General features: G+C 45.3%; 1 protein-coding gene across 3 annotated transcripts in view; it reads left to right on the top strand.

Moving 5' to 3' along the window:
- Hth (Meis homeobox homothorax) overlaps positions 1-24,649 on the top strand; it is a 388,286-nt gene that overhangs the window by 348,870 nt on the left and 14,767 nt on the right. For all 3 annotated transcript variants that reach the window (XM_070670915.1, XM_070670914.1, XM_070670913.1), the window contains one exon: positions 14,668-14,726. In XM_070670915.1, coding sequence (XP_070527016.1) covers positions 14,668-14,726 — 59 coding nt within the window. The remainder of the gene's footprint in view (positions 1-14,667; positions 14,727-24,649) is intronic.

Below are 24,649 nucleotides of genomic sequence, written 5' to 3'. Positions count from 1 at the left end.
ACCTCCTTGGAGCAGCGCCGCAAAAATTTGTGAAATATTATTATGGATGTTAGCTCATCGTCGCCATCACGGCCGAGTCATTACGCGTTTATGCAAACGTAATCATTCTCGCTCGTGCGGTCGGTTGAGAATGCATTTCGATACCGTAAGTTCGTTCGCCGTCGCGAAGCAGCTCAAAACGCTGGTATACATTCCGTCAAATGCACGATGCTAGGCATTAGCGATAATGTTACGCGTCCGCTTGTAGCTCATGATTAGATAATCGTTAAGATTGTCATCGATAAATTGAACACGCCTTACGAAGCGTCGTCTCGGAGGCGATGTAGATTTATTATCTAATGGAAGACATCGCCCGTGACGTTCACGCTGTTAGCCGCACGTTAACTAATTGGAAGAAAATTAGCGGTCGCTTCGATACGTCGTAAAACGTTATGACAAATTTGCCCGTTAAGCTGCCGGAACGGTGCAGCGCGTTCCGCGAGTACAATGTTGCGGCCGTAAAAGTCTCGAAGCCTACGAATAATGGTCATAAGATCGTAACGAGAGCCTTGCATGCGATTAGAAACGAGACGTCTCCGACGTGCACCAAACGTACGAACGTTTCGCTCGCGCGCCCGAGGATTTACGGGGCGCTGTTCATTATCGATTCCCGAAAGCAACGTCGACGGCAAGTTTCGTGGTTACCCTACTGACGTCTACCCGAATCAAGGTCAGAGTCGTAAAGGAAAACGACAGCGAGCGACAAGGGTAAACCGGTGGCCGATCGATGCGATCGTCTGCAAAGACGGCAATCCCGTGGAATTCTCGCAGGCCATAAACGCAGTAGTGAGCCCCGGGTGCAAGCTCCGGGGTTTATTATCGGCCCGGGCTCCCAATTAAGCGGCAGCAGCTGTGAAAATTAATGGAGCACAGCTTTTAAGATGTAATTGGGCACATTCATAACTCAGGATGAAAGGAGAGGGTAGGCCGGGCCGGCTCCGCGTGCCGAAGCAAGAGGACCGATCTTCTCGCGCTTTCCGGGCACGCCTTTTATAATTGATACACCTATATACATTCTGAATAAAATCCATAAATAAAATCCAATTGTAAGCGCGAGCATACTTTGTTAGGTAACGAACGGCGATTAATTCGCCCCGGCAACTTTCGCCGATCGTGCCTCACCGAGGGATCCTCTCATAAATAAAAGACAACGCATCGCATCGCGTTGGAAGATCGATAATCTCAGCGGGAAATATTTTGTTATCAACGTTATATTCATTATGTGCGGAAGAACTTTCGATTGCCCCGGCAGATCGCCGAGAGATGAAATACGGATCGGAATGCGGTGCGGAGCGAGGAGAGAGGCGAACGATAGACGGAAAGAGGAAGGATCTCGTTGCTTCCGCGAGGTGGTGATAACAACCGCGTAATAATGGCGAATGACGCGGCATTGTGCGCTCAGAGAGACAACATTCGGGGATGGTAAAGGACCGGGATCGGACGCCCCTTTAGACGGTCGTAAACATTTCGTAAATTTGCTCCACAGGTGTGCCATCGGGGCAACTAAGCCATTCTCGACCGGCCGAACTCGCGCGATATAAACTGCACGCGCGTTAACTATTCGCACTCGCGGCGTTCGATAAATCTTCTTACGCGAATTAACGAAAACGAAAAAGAGAAGGCGAGAGTCGTACGAAATATTAAAAATATAAAAAAGTTAATTACGATCGAGCGATATTAATTTCAAAATTAATTTGTAAAGATAAATTAATTTTTTCCTGAATGCGAAACGGAAGAATTTTTAGCATTTGCAATTTAGCATATTTACATGAAACACTCGCGATCTTGATCGATATCTTTCTAAACGTATATTTCAGTCCCCGATCGCGGATCTTTCACATCGCTCAGACTCCTTCTCGGAGAAATTCGAATAACGACTTCCCGTTATCTCATCCAGCAGCGTAATTGCCGGGGCAATCGTTAACCGGGATTATCTTCCGATCCTGGAACGCGGTTCTCTTCCGCTTCGTGGACGTGTGTTTCGTGCTCCCATGCTGAATTCGGTTATAGGCGGCAAGGAGAAGGAGTTACGTGATGGTAGACGCAGTTGTGGAGGAGCAGGCGGCGGAGAGCAGGCAGCGTTCCGGAAACTGCGCGCGGATGTTTGCTACGTACAACGTCGTACAACCAATGGCGGCGGCAACGGTAACCCATGCCCGCGAAGTGATGGAAGAGGCTCCGTGCCTAGGATACCGGTTTCCGGTTTGGTTCCTCGCCGATAATCTCGATCTCGAGCCCGCCCGCACCTGCGCCCTGCCCCTTTTTTACGCTATCGCGCGGAAACCGAGTTTGCCACGAAAGAAATATGTAAAATCCGTATGAATGGCGGGTGCGGCACGTGTGGCTGTTCCGGCGCCCTCGGTTTTTCAAAATAAAATCGCCGGCGAGAACGGCGGTCCGATAGTTATGGGATAATTCCATCGAAATTTGATCTGAGAAAGGTTTCAGGAATATCGCGGATCGCTGCTGTAAATTTCGGTTGTAAGTGCACGAAAGTGCACGCGGTTTGAATATGAATTTTATCAAATCGACTGCTGCATCGATCGGCAAAATGTTTTTTTTTTTTTTTTTCAAGTATCATATTTTTAACAAAACTGAATTATCGTAAGCGTCATAAATTCTCGCGATACGTTCCACAAGCGTGGCGTTGCGTACTGCTCGCGACGTTAGGTATTTACGGAATATTCATTTATTTAACTTTTTCGTTAATTTTTTTTTCTTTGTATTTCCGCAATAATCCTCTTTCGTGCTCCGCACGGACCACAGAAATATAATGCCAAAGTCGATGTACGATATAACGGTTGCGCGCGAAGAGCCATTCGCCTCGTGTGTTCCCTCATGGGCTCTATTAGGAAAGTGTGATGGAGTTTTGCGAGCGCGATTACACCCAAATGAGAATTACCCCTTCGCTATGCGCTTAACATGGCGGCGCGGAATGGAGGGATGAGTGAGTTCGACCCTTTCACAGTCACCCTGCCGTTATGTGCCCGTCTATGTGTCCGTCCGATGCGTGTTACATGTGAGTAATTCTGCGTCCTCGACGATGCACGGTAAAGAGGGACGATGGACAGAAAATTGCTTTATGCTCTGCTCCTAATGTACCGGAATGGCGCAGTTGCGTCGTGATGGCGGGACCAAATACGTGTCGCGGTTCTTTGTCTCTGAATATGTATGCTTTTAAACCATTTCGTTAGGATAATGACCTCCGCGCGGAGTTGATTACACGAATAAAAATTCATCGGTACCGAAATATTAATAATTTATATTCGTAATTTGCCGGGCTTGCGGAGAAAGAAATTTAGCGCATAATATTTTCTCGGTAGCTTGAAATTATTATATTATTATCTTTCCCTTGCTCTTTATCCTCCATCGCGGAAACGGAGATATCTGCCGGACAATCGTCTTCCCCGAATCTGCAAAGCTTTGGTCCGCATATTGGTCGAGACGCGTTCTGCCATATTTCATGTCGTACACAAGCGACCACGTCGACGACTAAACCCGCGGGCATATAGAGAATATGGGATGCGACGTACATATGTGTGCATGTGAGAAAGAGAAAGGGAGAGAGAGACAGCAATGGAGAAATCTTGGAGCCACGGGGGTTGGAAGCTGCGTAGGGGTAGTGGAGGATACGGCTGGCCCTTGCGCGTTATTTAGCGACAATGTGTCGCGCATAGAAACGGCCTTAAAACAGCCAATAAACGCCGTTACGTGGCCGTCCACGGTTTCCCGTTCCCTCGGCCTCGGGGACCAATTTCGTCAGATTTTTGGGAAATTGTTGTTACGTCCGAGAACGACGTTTGGCGTTGCGCTTGGAATCGACAAACGATCTTCGCGAATTCTTAACGGATGCTTCTTTGTCTCGGTATAATCGTAGCGAGGTTTAAAAAACGGCATCCCGTTTGCAGCGAACGAATTATGTCTTTAAATCACCTCGTGTAATATTTTATTATCAATAAAATTATATATATATATATATCCGTCATTTTTTATTTTAACAAGAAAAGTGCATTATCTGTAATATTAAAAGCCACACGCAGGAATAGCCTTGTCTCCGCTGTGTGTGATATTCAATCGTAGGAGAACTAGAGCGAGAAGGAGAGACAATTCATACAGACTTCCCCCCCCAAAAACGAACGATCTCCGCTCCCGTGCCCAAAGGACTGGTTTGCCTATTAACTCTCTACGTGCCGCGACACCTAAATGTTCCCCTTTACGCCAAGATAATGAAAATTACAAATAGCCTTGTGCCGAACGTGCGTACTCGCGCCCTGCGTACGAAATTCGTGCCCTCACGCACGCCCGTTCTGGACTCTAGGTAATTACCGTGCGTAATGTCAATGGAGATATATCGCCGGCAGAAAGCAAATAGTCGCGTGAAATAAAATTTCAACGATAGGAAATTATCTTCTGGTGGATAAGTAATTTTTTATAGATTAATGAAGCAAGTGCGAAATTATCCCGGCGAGATAAGTGCTAAAATACGATCGCTAATCATTTATATTTTCTCATCTCTAATTGCGAGAATGTCTATTCGTCCCTTGTTGTCCGTCACCTTCAGCTGCGCCGACCTAAGCTGCCACGGTGCAGCAGCGGTAAGAGGGTTGAAGGGCAACGCACGGACGGCGGAGGGTAGTGGCGGGCAACAACACGCGCGTCGGCGAAATTAGTTTTCCAGATAATCATCTCACGGTATTGTGTGCCGCGTCGTAGCTTGCGTGGAAGCAAAGGAGGCGGCGGCGGCGACGTCGCTGCAGCTGCTTCGAGTACGTGGTCGGGGCACGCGGCTTAAAATATAAATGCGGATTAATCTGAAGTTACGAGCGTACGCTCGATAAGGAACGTAATTTTCACGAACCAGCGGGAACCCATTCTCTCCGAATCACTAATTCCCCACGTGCGCGAGAGCGTAATTGGGACATTCCGATCGATTCGCGAGAACGCGCGATTTTTCTTTTTTTTTTTTGCGCGCGCGAAAATATGTGACGCGCGATTCACTCTTTCACTTTCCGTTTAATTATTATAATCGATTATTTCTTGCGCGTGAGATTTTATTTCGGTTTATCTCTCTCGCTCGTACGAGAGACGCTTGGAAAGAATGGCAAAGATCGCGATAGTCGGTAGCGCTTTCCACGACGACGGTCCCTTTCTACTAACGCCCGCGTCTCGCGATGCTCCCGGTGATTAATGTTGCCGAACAAATTGTCTAGAAAAACATGTCGTAGCCGAGGCGCCCTCCGCCCGTTCGGTGCACCCTTTATCTCCCGGGTCGCGCCACCCTTATTTCCCTCGAGCGGAGAAGCGTACCCTACCGCCGTCGCGCTGCTGCCGCCGCTGCCCTCCCTTTCCTGCCGCGCCACCCTGTATATACAGCCGTCGTGTATACATGCCTGCATACATACATTACGCAGATGATATCCGAGTAATCCGATTTACTTCGACTTCGCTATCAACGTTTGCGCTCCCGCCCATTCCGGGTAATTATACGCCACCCTGGATGCTGCGTTGCACTGCTAGTCCTACATCACGTACGACATGAATTCGCCTGCCAGTTAATGCGAGATTATATTATTCGAGGGCCGGGTAAAATTTTTGTACATCGAAAGGCTCCGTTAATTCGCCGGTATGACGTGCAGAATTTTAATTAGTCGGGCACAGCCACCAAAATCGTGGTCCCAAAAACGTATAATTTGCAATATTTAATTATCTTTATTCCGAACGCGACGGGTTCAGTCGGCTTGGCAAATATGTTGCCAGCAAGCAACAGCTGGCCAGAAGGTTGTCATTAATTATAGGAAAGTTCGATTTCGCATACTTGACGTAGTTATTTTATAAAGCATAAAAAAAAGAAAAAAAAAAAGAAAAAAAAAACGCGAGTTAATTGTACATCTTTATTAAACATGAACGACGTTAGGTGATGCAAAGAATTGCATCACACGGTTCTAAATTTCCTCTCGTTAAAGACACGTATGACATCGGTACATCGCTCGCAAAAACCTCGGACAAGCGACGCCATGTCTACTCGCCGGCCATGCTCATCTCCACTAAATCTTCCTCGTATCTTGGATCTCCTCGCTTCCCACCTGCGAATTACAAATTACCAGAGGACTCGCAGGACACCACCGATCTCTACAATCTTCTTACTTTCTACCTTCCACCTTTTCCTCCTTCTCTTCTTTTTCTTTATCTTAAGCACCCTCGTACAAGCGTGACAGACGTGCCGTGACAAAAGTGAGTAGATATTCGCTATCAAATTGATAAGGAATTGATCTCCACCGTTGGTTTTTCCTTATCACGTATTAAATCATATCGAATTTTTGTTCCGTTTTATTAGTTTTACCACGTGCGTGATTTATTTTTATTTTATTAGAAGAAACTATGCGCGCGCTATTTTTTAAAGGACCGCAATTATGAATTACGAAGAAAAAAAAAAAATGATGCGACTTACCAATCAGCATGAGATTCAGCGGAGTTGTAGATTTCGGCCGGTGACTGTAACATAAAATTAAACATAATGTAGACATGTAAATTAATTCATAAAATTAATAAAAAAAAAAGGTAAAAGTTTTTATTTAATATTTTATAAAAAGAATTGATTCTTACCTAAAAGTTGCTCCGCTGATGTATGATGCCCTTCCCGAGCCTGCTCCTCCTCTCAGATGGGACGTGTCGAGTCATCCTTCCGCGCACAAGTCACTCGCGAACGCCCCGACCGTGATTTTACTATCGCGAAAATTATTCACTACTTTCGCGCGTTTCTGTCCAGCACTCGCGTTCAGAATAAAGCCACGCCAAAAAAGTAACGTCCGAATACTATACGGAACTCCCGGAACGACCGACGAACCGGCTGCGGTTCGTATAATTAATAATATCGGCGGTGACGACACTTTTATTGACAGCAGTGAATGCAGCTGCGTCGATCTGTAACAAAAAAATATATATATAATTTAATAAATGGCAGCAATAAAATCGATTACCTATCAGCTAATTTAAGCGTCGCATCAATTTATATAGATAGGATTTAAAAATTAGATAAAACATTAATTTTTAATAATTAATTTTTATGAAACAGCGCTATTGTTTTATTCACGTTACTTGCAAATAAAAAAATAATAGTTGTGACAACTACGTGATTATCGCGTTATTTTTCGCGCTTACAAGACTACATATCGATGCATTCGATGTCGTGTAATGCACGCGTTAAGCGATGGCGAGGCTGAATGAGGCACCATTGGACGAGATCGCAAAAAGGAAGAAAACGGAGAAAAAAGATAAAAAAAAAAAAAAGACGTAGGTATCTGGTAGCGATTTCGTGGTATTATTTACATCTGCTCGGGCGAGATGCGGTGGCTCGTGTGCAGTGGGCGACACTTATATCCGGACGATGCGAACGGGGACAGGTATCCTCTCGTACATACGTAACCTACCTGTATATATTTCACTTTTTCGTGGGTAAATGTGCGCGAGCCGCACGCGGGCGCGAGCGGGATACCGTAGGCCGTCGCATAAAACCCGGATTTTATTACAAGGGGATTCAAATTCCGCGCACACGGCCGAGCCCCTACAGTGCGCTTCGCGGAGGCGTGCGGCGCGGGATTGCGGGATGGCGGAAAGGAGAGAAAGACCATATACGAATATAAAAATAAAAAAAAAAACAAAATCCTGTCCGGGCCGCGCGAATCCCCCCGCGGCGCAAACCCATAAACCACGCTCGCGTATTCTATTTCGCGCGGATAAAAATTTTCGATTCCACCTCTAATGTCGTAGCCGGTCACGGGCGAGGCGTGTATTTTATTTCCCCGCTATATCGCTGACCTTTAAATCTCGCCGGAGTCGAAAATCGCGCATTCGCGGCAACCCTCGGCGCGATCGCGATCCGCCGAGGGCTCGACGGCCCGTGAAGCACACGCGCTTGCAAGGTGAACGTCGTAATGGGAAAGACAGGGACTCGAACGTAGGTCGTGAGAGGGAGGAAGTCGTAACCCGGAATGAGAAACGCGGCTGCTTTTTCGAGGAGGATGTACACGCTCTCGTACGTCTGTGGTGTCGCTGATGGCTGGAGAGAGATGTAGGGAAAGATTTCACGATTGTGAGATGGTAAACGGGGCGCTTTAGGGCCATCCTGAGGACGAGCGGTCAATCTAAACGACCCCTTATCTTCCACCCGGCGCTCTGCGTTTTCGTGAAATCTAAATAAAACGCGCCGGGAGAGGCCCGGGATAAACCGCGCCCAGAGATCACCGAGATCGGTCAGAAAGCGCTCTGGTATGAATAACGAGACGACCTTACTATTACCCGTCTAAACAACAGCCGTATTTGCGTCAGGAATGACGTGGTAACTGCGGTAGTTCTTTACCCGGCTTTAAGCAAGTTTCTGGCTTCTTTTCGAACGATTTGACTATTTAATATTTTATTTTTACGCTTCAAACGCATTGTTACAAAAAGTAAATGTTCTTTTTTCCCAAGATAAAATTAAATTTTATTTTTTATCGATGTAAAAAAATCTATCAATGAAAATTTTTCAACAGCAAGCTGGAGGCATTGTGTTAGAGTTGGTTAATTGAAAAGATTTAATATCTACATCGGAATAGCGAAAACGAGACATTGGCAATGGCCATTTCTGTTATCCACGGATATCGTAGCGCGGAGATGAGGAGACGGAAAGGGCGGGTGGCAGTTTATAACGGCGTCAGCAGTTGGTGCATATAGTGGCTTCGTAGCCGGAGTTTAAGAGACTGTACAAGCTGACGCCTTCGTCGGCTCTAACATTGCGCGGGCTGGATGAGGGGGAGAATCGGGCTGTGGGGGAGTAGTCGGGACTCGTGGTGTACGGAGGAAAGTAGACGCCGAGGGTGTTAGGTGTGACGCGCAAGCGGGTAGTATCAACCCTCGGCGCGATGACGATGCCGACGAGATGAGTCTGACCCCGGCGACGAGGTGGCCGGTGACAATTGACTCGAGTACTCCGCTACCCCACAACCGGCGAGGGTTGCGACAGCTGCGAACCCAATAACGTGCCCTTCACGAAGCGAGCAGTTCCGTATTCGCGCCCAGGGTCTAAAATGGCTGCAACATGGTCCGATATCCGCTCCATTACGTTAACGTAGCGCCCCTCAAGTCGTCGGCCCGTTAGAATTAATTGACGATGTCCGATTGGCACTGCACCGATTTATCAGAGACCCGTCAAGTTGCACAGTAAAATAAAAAAAAAAAAAAAAAAAAAAAAAATAGTTTTGTTTTTAAACGGATTTGACGGCCTCGCCGACAATTTCAAATTTGTCAAAACAGCTCGAGAGTCTAATAGCTACGCTTACGCCGGAAAAAACAATCGCTCTAAAGCAGGATTTGGCGTGTAAAAATCGAAGAGACTCCACGCGCGCGTCGGTCCGCGCGAGGCGGCGTGACAGGCGGATACGCGGAGATATCGAGCGCTATGGATGTTACCCCCTCGATCTTTTTATTGGCGAGATCACCGATGCGGCCATCAACATCAACGCGAAACAGCGCGCCGGCGCTATCGCGTACCGCGCGACACGATTTAGTGGCGATCCCGGCAAAACAATTATATAAATTTCAGGGGGGGGGAGAGCCGCGGGGGAGAAAACGAGAGAGGAGTCTGGGAACGGCAGCGCTCGGGGATAAATCGGGGGACAGGGAAATGGAGAGAGGAAGAGAGAAAGTGGACGGTAGCGCGGGATAGGAATTTTCCGAAAAAGCGTTGCAGCAGAGTCATAGATTAAACGCAGCCGAGGTGCACACGTCCAGCCGAGCACGTCGATGCGATGCAGGCAGCCATGCGGCCGCTGCTGCGGCGGCGGGAGCTATCAGTGACACGTCGCGTGTTAAATCGCTTTGTTGACACACATAACCCGTCTACGCGTATCCGATACGCGCGATCGCTGGTCCCGCGTCCTCGGCGTTTATATCGCTACGCCCCCGCGGCCACCGGGAATTCGGCAGCAGTTTACTCACGCAGCGATGCGAGCCTCTCGCAATCACATGGACTTTTATCTCTTTCTCTTTCTCGGTATTTTTATCTTTTAACTCTTGCCCGCTCTTTTAAAGAACTTACAATTCGATGAAAAATCAAACTCTTTCTTACATATATTTTTTAATAATTTTTATAATGGAGTTTCAACTAATAAATGTAACTCGCCTTTTTTTTAAGCACGGTGTAAAGCAAACGAAAAAATTATCACGTACACTTGTTCGATTGTACGACGATCGTAAATGCGAATTTTCAGTCCGGATGGCTGATAACCGCCCTCGGATTTCAGAATTGTTGGAGCGCGCCCCGCGATTTTGCCAGCGACGCCTGCAGGAAACCCGATTACACGGTAGAAGGATATTGACGGTCCATAATGCTCATTGAATTTGTCGAACGAGAGTTATGTATTGCGTAGGGTTCGATTCGTTTGTTCGCGGACGCCGCGCTTTTGAGGAGAACGCGCGAGCGAGACGAAGCGGTATTACAATAAAATCGTGATCGCGATCGGCGGCGCGGGAGTGAACAAAAACGGCGAACGAAAAAAAAAAAAAAAAAAAAAAAAAAGAGGTGCTCGCCGGGAGCGGCGCGTGAATTGACCGGTGCATTATATTCGGATAAAATGATTTTATCGATCGTAAATGCACCGACATGCCGGCCGACGCTAGTCTTATGAACGCTCAGATTTATATCCGTTCATTCGATCGTGCCAGCTCAAGCGGCGGACATTCCGTTGATGCGATAAAATTATTTGGAAAAAAGCAGGCGTACGAAGGACCAGAGAAAGGGAACACACTTGCCCCACGTTCATTTATTTTATAACTTTATTGCTGAGAGCGAGAGAATTTTTTGAAAAATTCCGCTATTCAAATATCTAAACTAAGTTAAACCAACTCGTCCGTTGTACGACTTGTCGAATAATCGTTTTATTATTTGTGCGCCGACTGTAGATTTTAACCGCGAGATACGATGCGGCGCACGTTCCCCCTGAAGTTTTATCTAGACGCTCGGCTTCTAATAAGCATTCGTTTTCTGGAATGCGGCGCTTATGACGGCTGTTTTCTCTGATGCAACGGCAACTTGCATTAGCGAGACTAGTTCGCGGTAATTTTACACAGACAAAAATCAATTGCCGATTGGATTGCGAGGTCAGATCCTCATTAACTGCGTTCCCGGTGCAGGAAGGGATAATTGCATAAATAATCCAACTACAGGTCGCATGCGGCAGTCCGATTCAATAAAAATAATTGCACCGTTATTACTCCACTCCGTATTGATTGAAATCCTCGTTACGTGAGGCAACGTATCCCACGAGCATAATAATAACAATAAATTACGATAATGCCAATAATAATGTGGCACCATTCTTTTTAAACATCTTATCTATTTCGATAATTTTTTTTTTTTGTTTCCTCTCTCTCCCCTTCGACGATGATAATTACTTCAACTCGCGCGCGCTCGTTTGAGTTTTAATTAAAACGGTCTTTTTGCCGCGCGCCTATCTACTCCCTTCGTCGCTCGATCGGTTTCCTAACGCGTAATTATTACGAGACTGCCTTTTCGATTTCCCGTAATGCGACGCGAACGCTGAGGCCTCGCATTAGCGCGCGGCTCTCGCCAGTAGTACGCCACGGGAGCGAAATTGATTACCAATAGTACTGCGAGCACGGCGGCTCTCGCGCTCCCGTGTTCGGGCAGTAATGATGTTTTGATGCGAGGACCTGGTGCAGTGCGTATCGACTGCAGTTAACTAATGGAAGCTCCCCGATAATTGCGAATGCCGTCGGAGAGTAAATGCTGCTAGCGCGACAGTAATCATCGTTACTCCACTCGCGCGGCCGCACAGCTATGAAGGAAGCTCTTCTCCTCTCTTTTTGCCTCTCGCCGTGCCACTTCGAAAAGTCTTTCCAGTTAATAAATGCGCGTGTCATTATTGGGACAAAAATTATCTGATGGAAACTGCCCGAGGTCGTTATCTATTAAAACGTTTATTAACGAAACGGGTTTAATGATTAGAAGGTAATTTTTTTACTTCACGTTTAAGAAGGAGTTTATATAATATTTTATATATGGAAAAAAAATATTTATTAAGAGCGCAAATTATCCGCAATTTCTTTTACTGTCGTCTTATAACCGTTTTAAAATGCCACGTGGATTCGAGTCGATATTATAGAGCGCATATAAGCGAGCCCAGGTATTACGTATTCGGTCGAAGTGCACTAAATTTATTCGCGATACGAGAAATCATGCGGGAAACATCCGTTTTCCAATTCAACATTATATTGTTCCCTTTTTCTCACAGAAACATATTATATATTATTGTTCGTAAAAAGTAACAGATTGATACCGAGGTAAATTCCGAATGTCAGCGATTTGTCAATAATTCTCATGCGCCGCTCTTCGAAATTCCGTTTGTAATTCATCGGCGATTTCGAGGCGCTCATTCAATTCGTTCTCGATTCAGTTGTTAATGGTTTCTCATTTCAGTTGATAAAAGCGAAACTCAAACGGGTTTTTTTTTTTTTTTTAATTAAAAATTGAAAAGAACGAAAAGAATAGATCTTACTTTCGTGTCGAGGAGAAATAAATATCTCTAGCTTCCGCTTTAAATAACTGATTTCAACGATACCTCTTTACGCAAAATTAAAATCCGGCGATAAAGCGATTCGGCTTATTCTTCATCCTTCTGTATATTCAAACGTATATTTAAGCTTTCCCAGCCACAAGTCCGTTTCATGACGCACAGTGGGAGAGAGAGCTTCCCCTCAAATTCATAATCAAAACTGCATTAAAATCCTGAAAGCTCTGACGAGGGTGCGACGAAAAATGTTTTGTCATTTAGAGTGACTCGGCAATCACCTCGATAACAATATGTTCACCTCGTTTTCGATCTCTCTCATCGTCATAAGGGATTTTCTGATTTACAATCGATAAAGAGACAATTGTTTCATCGACGTATATTCATCGTGATTCTAATGATCATATTGATAAATAGATCGATGTAAAATTCTATGAACATAAATTAATAATTACTGTCAATGTCTAAATCTTTCCTATTTCTTCGATAAAAAATTTATTAATGAGCAATATTTTACTATAATTATTTCTTTAAATTTGTTAATTTTACTACGCAATTTTATCTACGAAGAAAATAAAATGTTATATCGATTTTAAAATTTTATCGTATCTCTTTTACGTTGGTTAAGTTTTCCGAATTTTCGCTAGGGCGACCGAACTCTTGAAAGAGAGAGTTTGGGCAGTCGCTCATCGTTTTCGTCCCTCTTTACACGTCCCTTCTTCTCTATCTTTCTCTTTCTCGTTTCAGTTAGAGGATTGTGCGCCATTGTTCAGGCGATATTTCAGCAGCGACCGTGGTTGCTAGAGCGGAAGGGCGGGGGTGGTTAGCGGTAGTCAGCTGGCTGTGACACGCTGCCTACCTCGCCAAAGAGGAACCAGAGACGCTTAGGAGTATCAGGGGACCTACAGAGGGACTCTTGGTTTCATACTCGCGCAGCGATACACTCTTTCGTCTGACAATAGTCGATGTGATATCGAAGCGATTACACATTGTCATTTACTAATTACTGCCGCGTTGCATTCATGTCTATTAATATTATTATATTCAGAATTTTCTTACATTTAAAAAAAAAAAAAAAAAAAAAAAAAATTTACGTGGTTAATAAATTGTATATATTATAAATTTATGTCTTGTTCGATTGGTGGCGATGTTATAAAAATTCATAGCGATCTCTACGCTTCCGTGACCGCGTACGCTAATCGTTTCTGAAGTCCTTTACTACTCACCCAGTCGGACGAAGCTGTTTTGACTTATCGCGACTTGTCGAACGACTTACAGGCGCTGTTTGCGTCTTAACTGCGACAATGGCCACGTGCATTCAGCGGTGTGAGCGAAACGAGCGATGAGAGTTTAATAATTATTATTCATAAGATTCTCCTGTGGGAGTCGGCCAGGCGTGAGACTAAGCAAGAAAGATGTGCTGCAAAACAAGAGGGGGTGCCGTCGCTTCTTCGAGGCTTGCTTATGTCCCTCTCATCCCCTTCGGTAGGGAACTGGAGTATTCCACGACGGGAAGGGGGTGTGCTCGAGTCAGTCGAGCAGAAACCCAATCACTTCCGGCGTCTGCGCCCATTAGGGCGCCGCGACGCTGACGTCGGCTGACGTACGCCCTTCCTCTTCGCGTCTCGCTCACTCTACCGCCGTTCCTCCCCGGTTGTTCCTATCTCACACTGTATTGAACCTACCACCCTCTTGGACTTCGACCAACATCAGAACAGACCGCAGATCTATTGTTCGGAAAGCGCTCACATGGAAGCTTCTTCAACGCGGCTAATGACGTATCGAGGATTTTCTTCCTCTTTACCGGATTTCTCCGCTTTTGCTCGCTCATCTCCCGAACTGCCGTTCGCTTTTTCTTGATTGTTACAAAGATAGCGGATCGCTTAAAGACAATCTTTCTTTTATATCGTGTATATCGCAGCATGCAAAAAATAAAAACTAAAGCTGTTATGACGTTTAAAAGAATTAAACGATTATTAAATTTGATGTATCAAGAAAGTTTTAATTAATATAAATATTAATTAAACCAGTTGTCTTATTAACGTCATTCGTTTGTGTGTTTCAGGTTCATAAACGCGAGACGTAGAATCGTTCAACCGATGATCGACCAGAGTAATCGAGCCGGTAAGAGTATTCCAATAACTCAGCAAACACAGTCTTACCTCGAGTTTTACTTAAACTCTCACGACACTAACTACATGTATACTACTTTGTAACCTGTGCCGAATTATCTTAAGAACGTATTTGTTCTTTATATCACTTTTCTCATTATCGTGAAATAACATAATTTATTTTTAATAATACAACTTTACAGATATTATTTCACTCTCGCATTTAAAATAAAGTTTAGTGTTGTTTAATTTTTTTTAATACAACCGAGTCGTAATTTTGACAATTTATTACATATAATATAAATTTAATTAGACAGATACGAATAATGAGAATTTTAGACTTTAATAATTAATAACAATTATATTGGTTGAATTTATATTAATGAAAATAATTTTGTAGATGTTTTTTAAATTAGCTCGGTCTTTGCCTAGCACTCTTTATGCTATTTTTTTAAATAAATAATTGCCCAGTGAATGATACCTGTAGCGTCGTATATGTATATTTGTATATTCTCTCGGAAATCAAATCACTTTGAAATTCGATTGTCGATTATTCCACATTTACGATGAGAATTTGAATTTCAATTCTCTTTTGCGTGTCTGATTAATATCATGTCCGACAATCATTTCGTTTCATGATTTAGAAAGTATTATTGCGAAGTTTAACTTTACGCGAATGGATAACAGATTTATACAATTGCGCAACTGTCAGCTTTTTAATAAAACTTTTAATGTAGAGATAATAATTAAATATTTTTTTTTTGGGTTAAATAATTAATATGCAAGTCTAACATTTTATCTGTGAGTTATAAAGATAACATATTTTGGAAAAACATATTCTTTAAAATATTTTAACGTATTAGGTATTCATAAAATATGGATACTTTATTATATACGGCGATAATTTTACTGGCCTCATTGAAGATAGATCGATACGGGAAAATTGAAAGTTTGATATCGAGAAAAGATATTCCTTCGTCGAATAATCTGTAAAGACGACGCGTTTACGAGGAGAGAATCACTTCGTTTGCAGTAAAAGGCGACAACAACGGGCCTTCGTGTTTAGGGTAAAACCATTTTCTTTCGCTCTTTCTCTTTTTCTCTTTCTTCGTCGGCCTTTCTCCGTCGCGTTTTCTCCCGGTTAGGGTTCAAGGGATCGGTAGTGATTCGGATGATGGTGAGAGGGTTCTTCCATGGAGCACCGGGTGGGCAGAGGTGGATAACGTTCCGGATAACGTTCGGATAACACTCGGATAACGGTGGGATAATTGGTAGCGGTGATCAGACCGAGTTTTACGATCAGGGAACATGCTCCCGTTGCCACAGTGGAAACTCTTCTCGCTCTATCGGCTTGCGGCCTCTCACGATTCCGTCTTTTTCCTACGTTTTTATCCGTGGCCGCGTCTCTTTGTCCCGCGACGCGGAAAGGACTGCCCGAGGAAAAGTTCAGCGAGGGTGAATCGGCTAAACGGTCGAAACATAGAGAGAAAGAGAGAAAAGTCCGATTCGCCTCGTATTTTTACGACTGGCCCCCTCATAAACACTCACTGAGTTACGGGTTGTTTGCTCTGTCGAAACTGGGCTTTAGGGGCGTTTTATCCGCCATCCACTATCCAAACGTATCCGCGGTACGCGCTCCCTGGGATAGCAAGGAATCGCTCTTTTCTTTTTCGTACTTCTCGCTCCGTCTCTTTCCCCCGCGCTGATGCACACGCTTCTCGCGCGGACTTCTGCAAATGATGGCCCGCAGCCTGCTTCCGTATTTTTGTACGCTGGATAGAAAACGTATCTCGCACCGAAGTGTGCTGAACGTACGAATGTATTTGCGAATCTTTTTCGTAAGTACCATAAGCATCTTTTTGCTCTCCAGATATCATTTAAATTCACGGAAGCGTGCTTGTCAGCGTTATCAAAATTTTACGACGATACCGAACGCTCGTTGAGATTTTTTGCCGATTAAAAACTTTTCTCTCGATTAAAGTTCAGAATCGTTATTTCATTAAACTTATTACGTATGATAAATAATAAATCGACATTTATCCAGCAACGTTTCCTTGCTGCCGAGTCAGTGACATTGATAATTGTACCGCGTACATGTCACTGAGCAAATTCGTGCGATAGCTAAAGGGATATCCGCGAGGGAAATGACGGAGTGAGGGGCTCGCGAGTATCGAGGGACGAGGAGAGCGAGAGCTCGGCGACCTGAACGTCGTCGTTCGCATCGGGCAAAGTGGAAACCCGTGTACGCCAGATTATCATCCCGAGTCAATCCTGATCACAGTTCCATCGCGCCGCAAACAGGCAATCCACGACCTTTTCAGCCCTACCGTTCAGCCGCCGCCGCCGCCGCTGGTGTCGTCCGTCGACTCCGTTTTCTCGCCCGCTCCGACGGCTAGCAAACTAGTTTCGCTAAAAAGAGCGTGCTCTTTTTCCGCGCGATTGAAATCGATGGAGCCACGCGAGGGCGTCCCGTTCGATTACCGCGGCGAGAGAATGACGCGCGGGATACTTTCGCGAATGTGAAAATGGACACGACCGGAGCGAGAAGGGCGAGAAACGCCGCCAAGGTCCGCACCAAGTTCGCGGCTTCGACCATTTTTCCAATTCCTCGGAGACTTCGACCCCGCGTCTCTCCCCGCCTGTTTCTATCCTACTCTCCATCGGCGATCAGCAGTCCATTAAAGCTTAATAGCCGAAGCATTAGGCCCCAGGGCAGATTTTGTTCCTACGGAAGTGAGATAAATGTATCTTTCAAATACTTCTAGTCCCCCGTGATCTGTCGGTAGCGATGTTGAAATTGTTATTCTCTCCTTTGAAAGATTACGTTTTGCACCATCGATCAAAAACGCTTTCGAATAATTTAATTCGGCTCGTCCAGAAGATGTAAATTCCCTCTATCTTTTTAACGTATAATGGTGAATATTAAAAGCGATGAACAAATCTCGATGCGCAATGTTTTCTCGAGAAAAACGCGTTAAAAAAAAAATTATTGTACGCCTCTGACGAAATAATAAAAATTTTTTTTGTTACTTAGAAAAATTCCGGTTTTCTTCTTTCGTTCATTAATTACGCAGAAATCTCGCGAGCATACCGCTGTCTGTCCACACGTACTTTCGGATCGTGCCGTAACTTTTCTTACGCTAGCCTCGCGAGAGATCGTATTAGGACGGAGTCACGTTAATTCAGAATGCGCCTTGAAACGACGGCGACGACCGTGCACGACTTGTCGGGACTTGCAGGCATGCATATCCTTCTCGGCCCGCTCCACCGTATCGAGCTAATGATGCGCGTCGGTCGGATCATCAATCATACTTTCATTACGTGGATCCCAGCTGCTCCACATTGACTTCGCGGCCCGCGGGGCATTGTTATTATTCCGAGATGAGAGATGCATTCCGCGCACGAGCGCGCGCAGCAACATTTCGCGCGTTACACAATGCGTGCACGCGGGAATTTCCCGCTTATCGCCGATGATAACGACGGCAGCAGCAGAAGCCATCGCGTTCGGCGAGTTTATGATTCATCCCGTTCACCTTAACGAGCAGCGCGGATCCGTATTCGCGGCCGAATGCAACGCGCGTTTTCCTTTCTCGAACGCGTGGGATGCGCGACTGCGAACGTTCTATAAATACGCCAAAGTGCAGCCGTCGTCTGCGTTGCTCATTCTCATATCGATATTTTAATCGTTGAGACATTAAATTACGAGTAATAAAACTCCGTGATAACCGACCCCGCGTAAAGGCTATTCTTAATAATTCCGAGTACGACATTATGCGCACAGTAGCGTGCAGCTTTTTTTTTTCACGTAGGTGTGTGAGACTGAGAACCGGTTTAGACTCGCAGCTAATGCCTTTATGCATCGTTAGTCTTCTGCATTAGAAATAGAATAAATTTGATGGCGTTAACGCGTTATCAAGGAGTATAATTGCGCGCGGCCTTTTGGCTTCGCTAAAGTCCCGCTATATACGGCGATTGCGCCCGTATGGATTACGGTTATCCTTTATCCGGCAGTAAAGGAGCCGGCCTCGCCGAAATTAGTGTAAAATTAGTCGTGCGCGCACGTACGCGGACGGTAAACCTTCGTATGCGGCGTTTTAACGCCATCGTTCTTAATACCGCTCATAAAACCGCGTGATCCCTTTTAAATCCTCCCCCATTCAATCATACACGGCCGCCACGTAGGCACTCGAACTATAAACTATAAACCTGTGTCGCATCGTTTTACGACGTACAAGCCGCCGTCGCCGCGCATCCCTCCTGCGAGATTCTATTAGGTTTATATGCACGGAGGAGAATCGTGTCACGTGGGCGCGCTTAGGATAGGAAAGACGAGTTCAGATATACAATCTTGAAAGCGCGGAGAAGATACCGCGCGAGTGCGTTATTACTGGCAACTCGCAATGAAAATAACGATAATTTGATTGACGAGATCCCACGTATAATTTGCCTTACGTAGACATTTATTATTCGCCGCGCGAAATCACCTGAGATATGATATGACAGCGTATCTTTGTTTCCGGTTCACTAATGACGCGTAGTTAATTATATATTCCTTTCTGCGGATAAATTGTACGATAAAATTTATCGTAATTTTCAATCGAGAGCATATATAAGTGTTAAAAAAAAAAATTACTTGCGAATAAAAGATTGCTACTTATTAAAAAAAATATAGATGTTTAATTACGCGAGAGAGAAGGGCTTAATCGCAATACGAAGGAGCGCTGCTCATCCAAATTGATTCCGCATTCTTTCGATAATAACTTTAATTCGCGGAACATTTACCGAAATGAACTGTAACTCGGTTTCTTTCTGGCGGTGCTCCGATGTGCCCTGCCATGTACAGCGCTGTCTAACGTCAAGTCGGTATATAGTTACAGCGCCGGTAACACCGGTGGAATCGCCGTCCCCTCACGTGCTGCCAGAACGACGTAGTAAAAACGTAACAGCGGCACCGAAGTACCGTAAAGCTGCGACCGTACGGTGCATTTCGTGACGATACTGCGATAAAAGGTGTCTGCCACCTCCATGGCAACGATACGACCGGGGTATATTTGTCGAGTTTCTTTCTGTCCCGGGGATGACCATTGAGTCATTGCTAAATTAAATATACCTCCTTTTTACTAATTTAATTACACGATAGCCAGTTTTTATCAAGCGTTGACATACCTATTGTCGTTTAATTGCTGTGCGCGCACCGACTTAAATTCGAGCGAATTAATTAACGCGTTTAGAGAGTAGCCGTTTGATCCACGCGCATATGTCGAAGCTTGACTCAATATTTGACACGGCAATGCGTAATTAAACGCCGATACGACTAATGAAGCGGTTTCCCTTTGTAGTCGACGTAAAGTATCCAATTACGGTGCGAACGGTTAATCGCTCAACGGGGCCGTTACACGTCTCCAGTCGCCACCGACGAAAGACTGGTGGCCGCAACGATGACCGATCTATTCACCGATTTCTGTCGCGGCTTGTTTCTGCGCGGTAATTACTCTTTCCGAGTATACGAGGCGCGCCGTTCTCGTCCCCCTCCTTCTCTTTCTTCTCTCGGCAATAAACGACTTCCCACGAATTGCCTCCGCTATAATCTCAATAAACATCGCTCATCCGGGCGCGCTCGACTCCTCCGGCCGTTTGGCGGCTTTAAGAGCCGGCGTTTGCGTACGCGGTGCATTAGGTGTATGAGAGAATCTTCGAGGAAAGCGGTCGCGACGTGTCCATCGGCGATATCTTAATTGTCGGTTTTGCTTATTATTCGCCGCACTCTGTCGTCTCAGTCGGAGGTCGAGACGAGACGCCAGAGTTCATAGTCGTAGATCAACGCGAGTAGTCGCGTCGTTCGTTTTTTTATTTTTTTTTTTTTTTCGTTGTTCCTCGACCGTTCTCGCGCCACCTTGCCTTTCTTACTGCGATTGGTACTTCTCGCCGGCTGTTTTCACAGAAGCTTGATTGTCATTTACGACAATCGCTTCGTCTTTTTGCTCGGTCGTAAATCGACCGATCATACTTACGATCGCAGTACCGCTAGTTATTCCCCCGAGCTCAATTATCAGATAGGTTTCTTTTTGCGGTCTTTTAGATACGAGTACATAAATGAGTAATCAGTGTAGTCAGAATATATAAAATATTATAATTAGTTACGTCAATGGGCACGCCGAAATTTATCGCGGGATAGCTCGAGTCGCGTTAAATATTGTGTCCAGCGTACAGCGCAAGAACGAATTCTGCGGATCTAGTCGACACAGACCATTCGTCACGTACTCGCCGAGAGCCTCGGTTTCGATAACGTCGCCCGGTCCCTTCGCGCGCTCTCCGTCTCTCTCCGCTTCCCGTTTTCGCCCATTTCGATAGATGTAACTGTGTTGGTTTGCGGAGCGCGCTATCTGGCTGCCAAAGATCCCTTGGAGCAGAACCTCCGGAGCGAGCTAGGCCAGACCGAACCAACATATAGCGCATCCACTCCATCTCACTTGGCCGCTACCCTCCTCCCCCCCCCTCCTCCCACACTTTCTTCGCGTTGAGGCTGCTCCGACCCCCTCGGTCCGGTCTTTTTCAACCCCTGATTCCCCTTAACGCTCCCTCCTTCGCCGTGATCCTTCCTCCTCTGCTCAACCACCGGATCGGCCGGCGTCGTCCCTTCCGCGTGGGCCATCAATCAAGGTTGTCAATTTGTAATGGCGATTCTCTGTGTCCATCTCGGGGTGGGTCCAGACAGTCCACCCTCCGCCTTTCTCCGTCTATCCTCGCACAACGGCAATCTCTCTGTTTCCGTCGTTCTCTCGCCTCGTCCTTTTCGCCTCGACACTCCGTATAACGGCTAACCCCCGCTCGAAGAAGCGAGGGGGGGAAAGGGGGAGGGTGGTGGATTTTACGAAGCTGGACACCAGCCCGCTGTAAACGCTCCTACTGGCACTGATGGGATATCGGCCGACGAAGAAAAAGAGAATGCTCCGCCGTCGAGTTTAACGTCCCCCGTGGACCCTGGCGCGCTAAATAAAATGGATGTTCTGGGGTCGGGAATCGAGAGAAATTGTACGGCGGATTCCCTAAAATGTCACCGAAGGCGTCGACGTGGACTGCCCGATGGCGCGCCGACGCTGATGCGTCGAAATCGAAGCGCGATCTCGACAGATCCTATTTGATTCCATCGAAATGGGCGATCGGTTTTATCGCGGCGCTTGTTTGCAAAAAAATTTTCTCACGGGTATTTTCCGCTTTTCCAAACTTTTTCGAAGATCTTATATATCCGTTTTTTAATGCAGACGTATTTAATATCCTCCTACCGTTCAATCGATTATCGCACATGCGTGTGTGAAATTTATAATTTCATATTTTCGCTATTATAAACCGCACGGTCGAATCCGATTTATCATTCCGATTAATCCGTTTAAACGTAAACTATCATATTTTCGCGAGGTATAATCGAAGAAAAGTCTGAGTTAAAAGAAAGAGCGGAACGAATGAGATCGATAGAACGGTCCAAGTGGAGACGATTTCTTCCCTCGTTGTGTCCCTGCCGACCGTCGCCAAGCTCTTTTTTCTCTGCGTTTCGCGTCACGTAGACGTGATATAGAGTTACTTAGAGAGCCGATCCCCCGCGCATTACTGCCCTACGTTTGAAAGGTGCCGGAACGGGTCCTCATACGACATAGATCATACGTTAATTGAAATGGGGTTCATGCGCGCCAGTCGAATACAAACGACCGACTTATAGAAATGTTATTATTTGCTACCGTACAGCACCGTGGGGAGAGCATAACCAGAACTGTCGGCTTAACGGAGGAAATTGCGTTCCGTTCGTATCAACGTTTCGTTGAGCTCGATGCATAAAAGAGCTTCGATGGAAGCGCTATCAAATTCTTTTTGTTGTAAATGAAGAAACATTATCGGTAATAAGAACGATAAAAAAATAATATCATTTATATGAAAATGTAAAATAGTGTATCAGAACGTTTTTAAATTGTATTACTATGCATATGCAGTTTTAAATATTGTGCAATAATTTTATTTCTTTTAAATACTCAATTTTTTTTTTAATTTTAATTTTTTTTTTTTTTTTACTTAAAACGATTCGACTCTAATCCGACGTTATCGAATATTAGTATATTGTAATTAAAAGATCAATTACAAAATAGCAACAGACGCCCTCGGTATAACCCATTGCGCTCTCGTAATTACGAACCGCCAGGAACTGCCGGCAGTATCGTGCACCGTTAATACTCGGCCGAAACGTAACAATAACTCGTAGTCACCACCCCTATAACTGCCGAACTTTGATCCATTCTATGTAAACGAGCATAGGGTCCATTTCGTTACGCATAGGTATATATAAATTGGCGCGAGGGCGGGAATCGCTCGGACACGGAAATGAAGTCTTGGACGGTCACGATCGGTATGAAAAGATAAGGTCCGAGTTCTCGAGGGCGCTGGACAACGCCCTTTCTCCCTCGCTCTTTCACCGCTCCTCTCTCTCTTTCTCTCTCTCCGTCTCATATACGCTTTCCACTCTACCAACGAGATTTTTCATGGCGTGGATCGCGTCCGGTGTATCAAGTCATACCCAGAAGGCTGGATGTTCCACGTAGCACGAAGGGTGGCCCTATCTTATCGGCGTAGCCATAATGGCCTGTTCTATCTCATCTCCAGTCTCGTTGACCGTTTGCCCCTAGACCACTTTCGCCATCAAGGCTTTACCACGGTAATGGCGACCAGGAAGAAACCTGGCTGGCTTACTCGCCGCTTCGTGCGCGAAAGAGGAAAAAGATTCTGTCTTGAAAACATCGATGATATTCGTGGTTCGTAATTTTGCCGAGCATCGATTACAAATTTAAATAAAAAAATGATACGTCAGGTTTATTTGAAATTAAGTCGCTCGTCAATCGTATTTTCTTTCGCGAGATAAATAAAAACTGATTAAAACTTGTTAAAAAAAAAAAAAAAAAATAATTAATTTCGAATAAAAAAATTTTTTAAGCGTGCATTAAATTAAATAATAAATTTACCTAAAGATTTCGCTTTCCATTAACTCGACGTGCGTTATAAACACGCGTGAAACGCGTGAGAACGTGCGGTGTGGTAATCAATCGCGCGATGCAACAAAAGCCAGATTGCGAGGCGCAATGCATTAACGATGCTGATGGACTATTCAATCGAACGCCGCCACATTGGCTGCGGTCGTAACAAGCTTGATAAAGGACGTTATATAAAATGTGCATTCGTAATCGCGCGCTGGAGCATTTGAACTCGCAGGGGGTGCTGTTCTCCGCGCTTGAGAAGCAAATAGGAAGTTCAGCGCGGGCGGAATATATTGACGAAGCTGACTGGCTATTTAGCTATTAAGCTATTAAGCGTCATTATCGCCCATCGGGCGGAGGTGCCGCGGAATAAAGTTGTCTGCGAAGTGCATTTCATCTTTACTTCGAGCGATCGAGCCGACCGGAGTTCTATTAAGGAATGGCACGTTAAGTAATTACATCGTGCGGTATCGGTCGCGAGAATCGATTCTACCTGTGACCTGGAAATAACCGGCGGGAATCGTTATTCACGGCGAATTATATTGCACATTCCGAAGAAACGAAACGGAGCTTTCCCTCCCGCGACATTTAAACGAGCCAGCCAGCCACCACCGTCCGAGCTTATTTATGCCTGTCGTAAGAAGATACACTTTCAACGTTTGTGGCGGCCATAACCTCCGTTTATTGACACTGTTAAGAATAGTTCTCATAATCCACGGATCAGACTTTGGGCTACAATAGCGAACCGAAGGCGCGATGCGTCGCCTCGTTAAAACGGCGCAGGGACAGGTGTGAATTTAATAGTTTTATATTAAATTTTAATGATAACCTCGTGTTATTATCTGCCGCTCGCTTTTACTATCGCAATTACAGTTACGGGGAATGATTTATCGGTCCGAAAGTTTTACAATGTTTAATAATT

This window comes from Cardiocondyla obscurior, linkage group LG22, assembly GCF_019399895.1.
Source record: "Cardiocondyla obscurior isolate alpha-2009 linkage group LG22, Cobs3.1, whole genome shotgun sequence".
In the NCBI taxonomy this organism is placed as follows: Eukaryota; Metazoa; Arthropoda; class Insecta; order Hymenoptera; family Formicidae; genus Cardiocondyla; species Cardiocondyla obscurior.
Note: the sequence above shows the minus strand (reverse complement) of the source record. Positions and strands in the feature narration are given on the sequence as shown.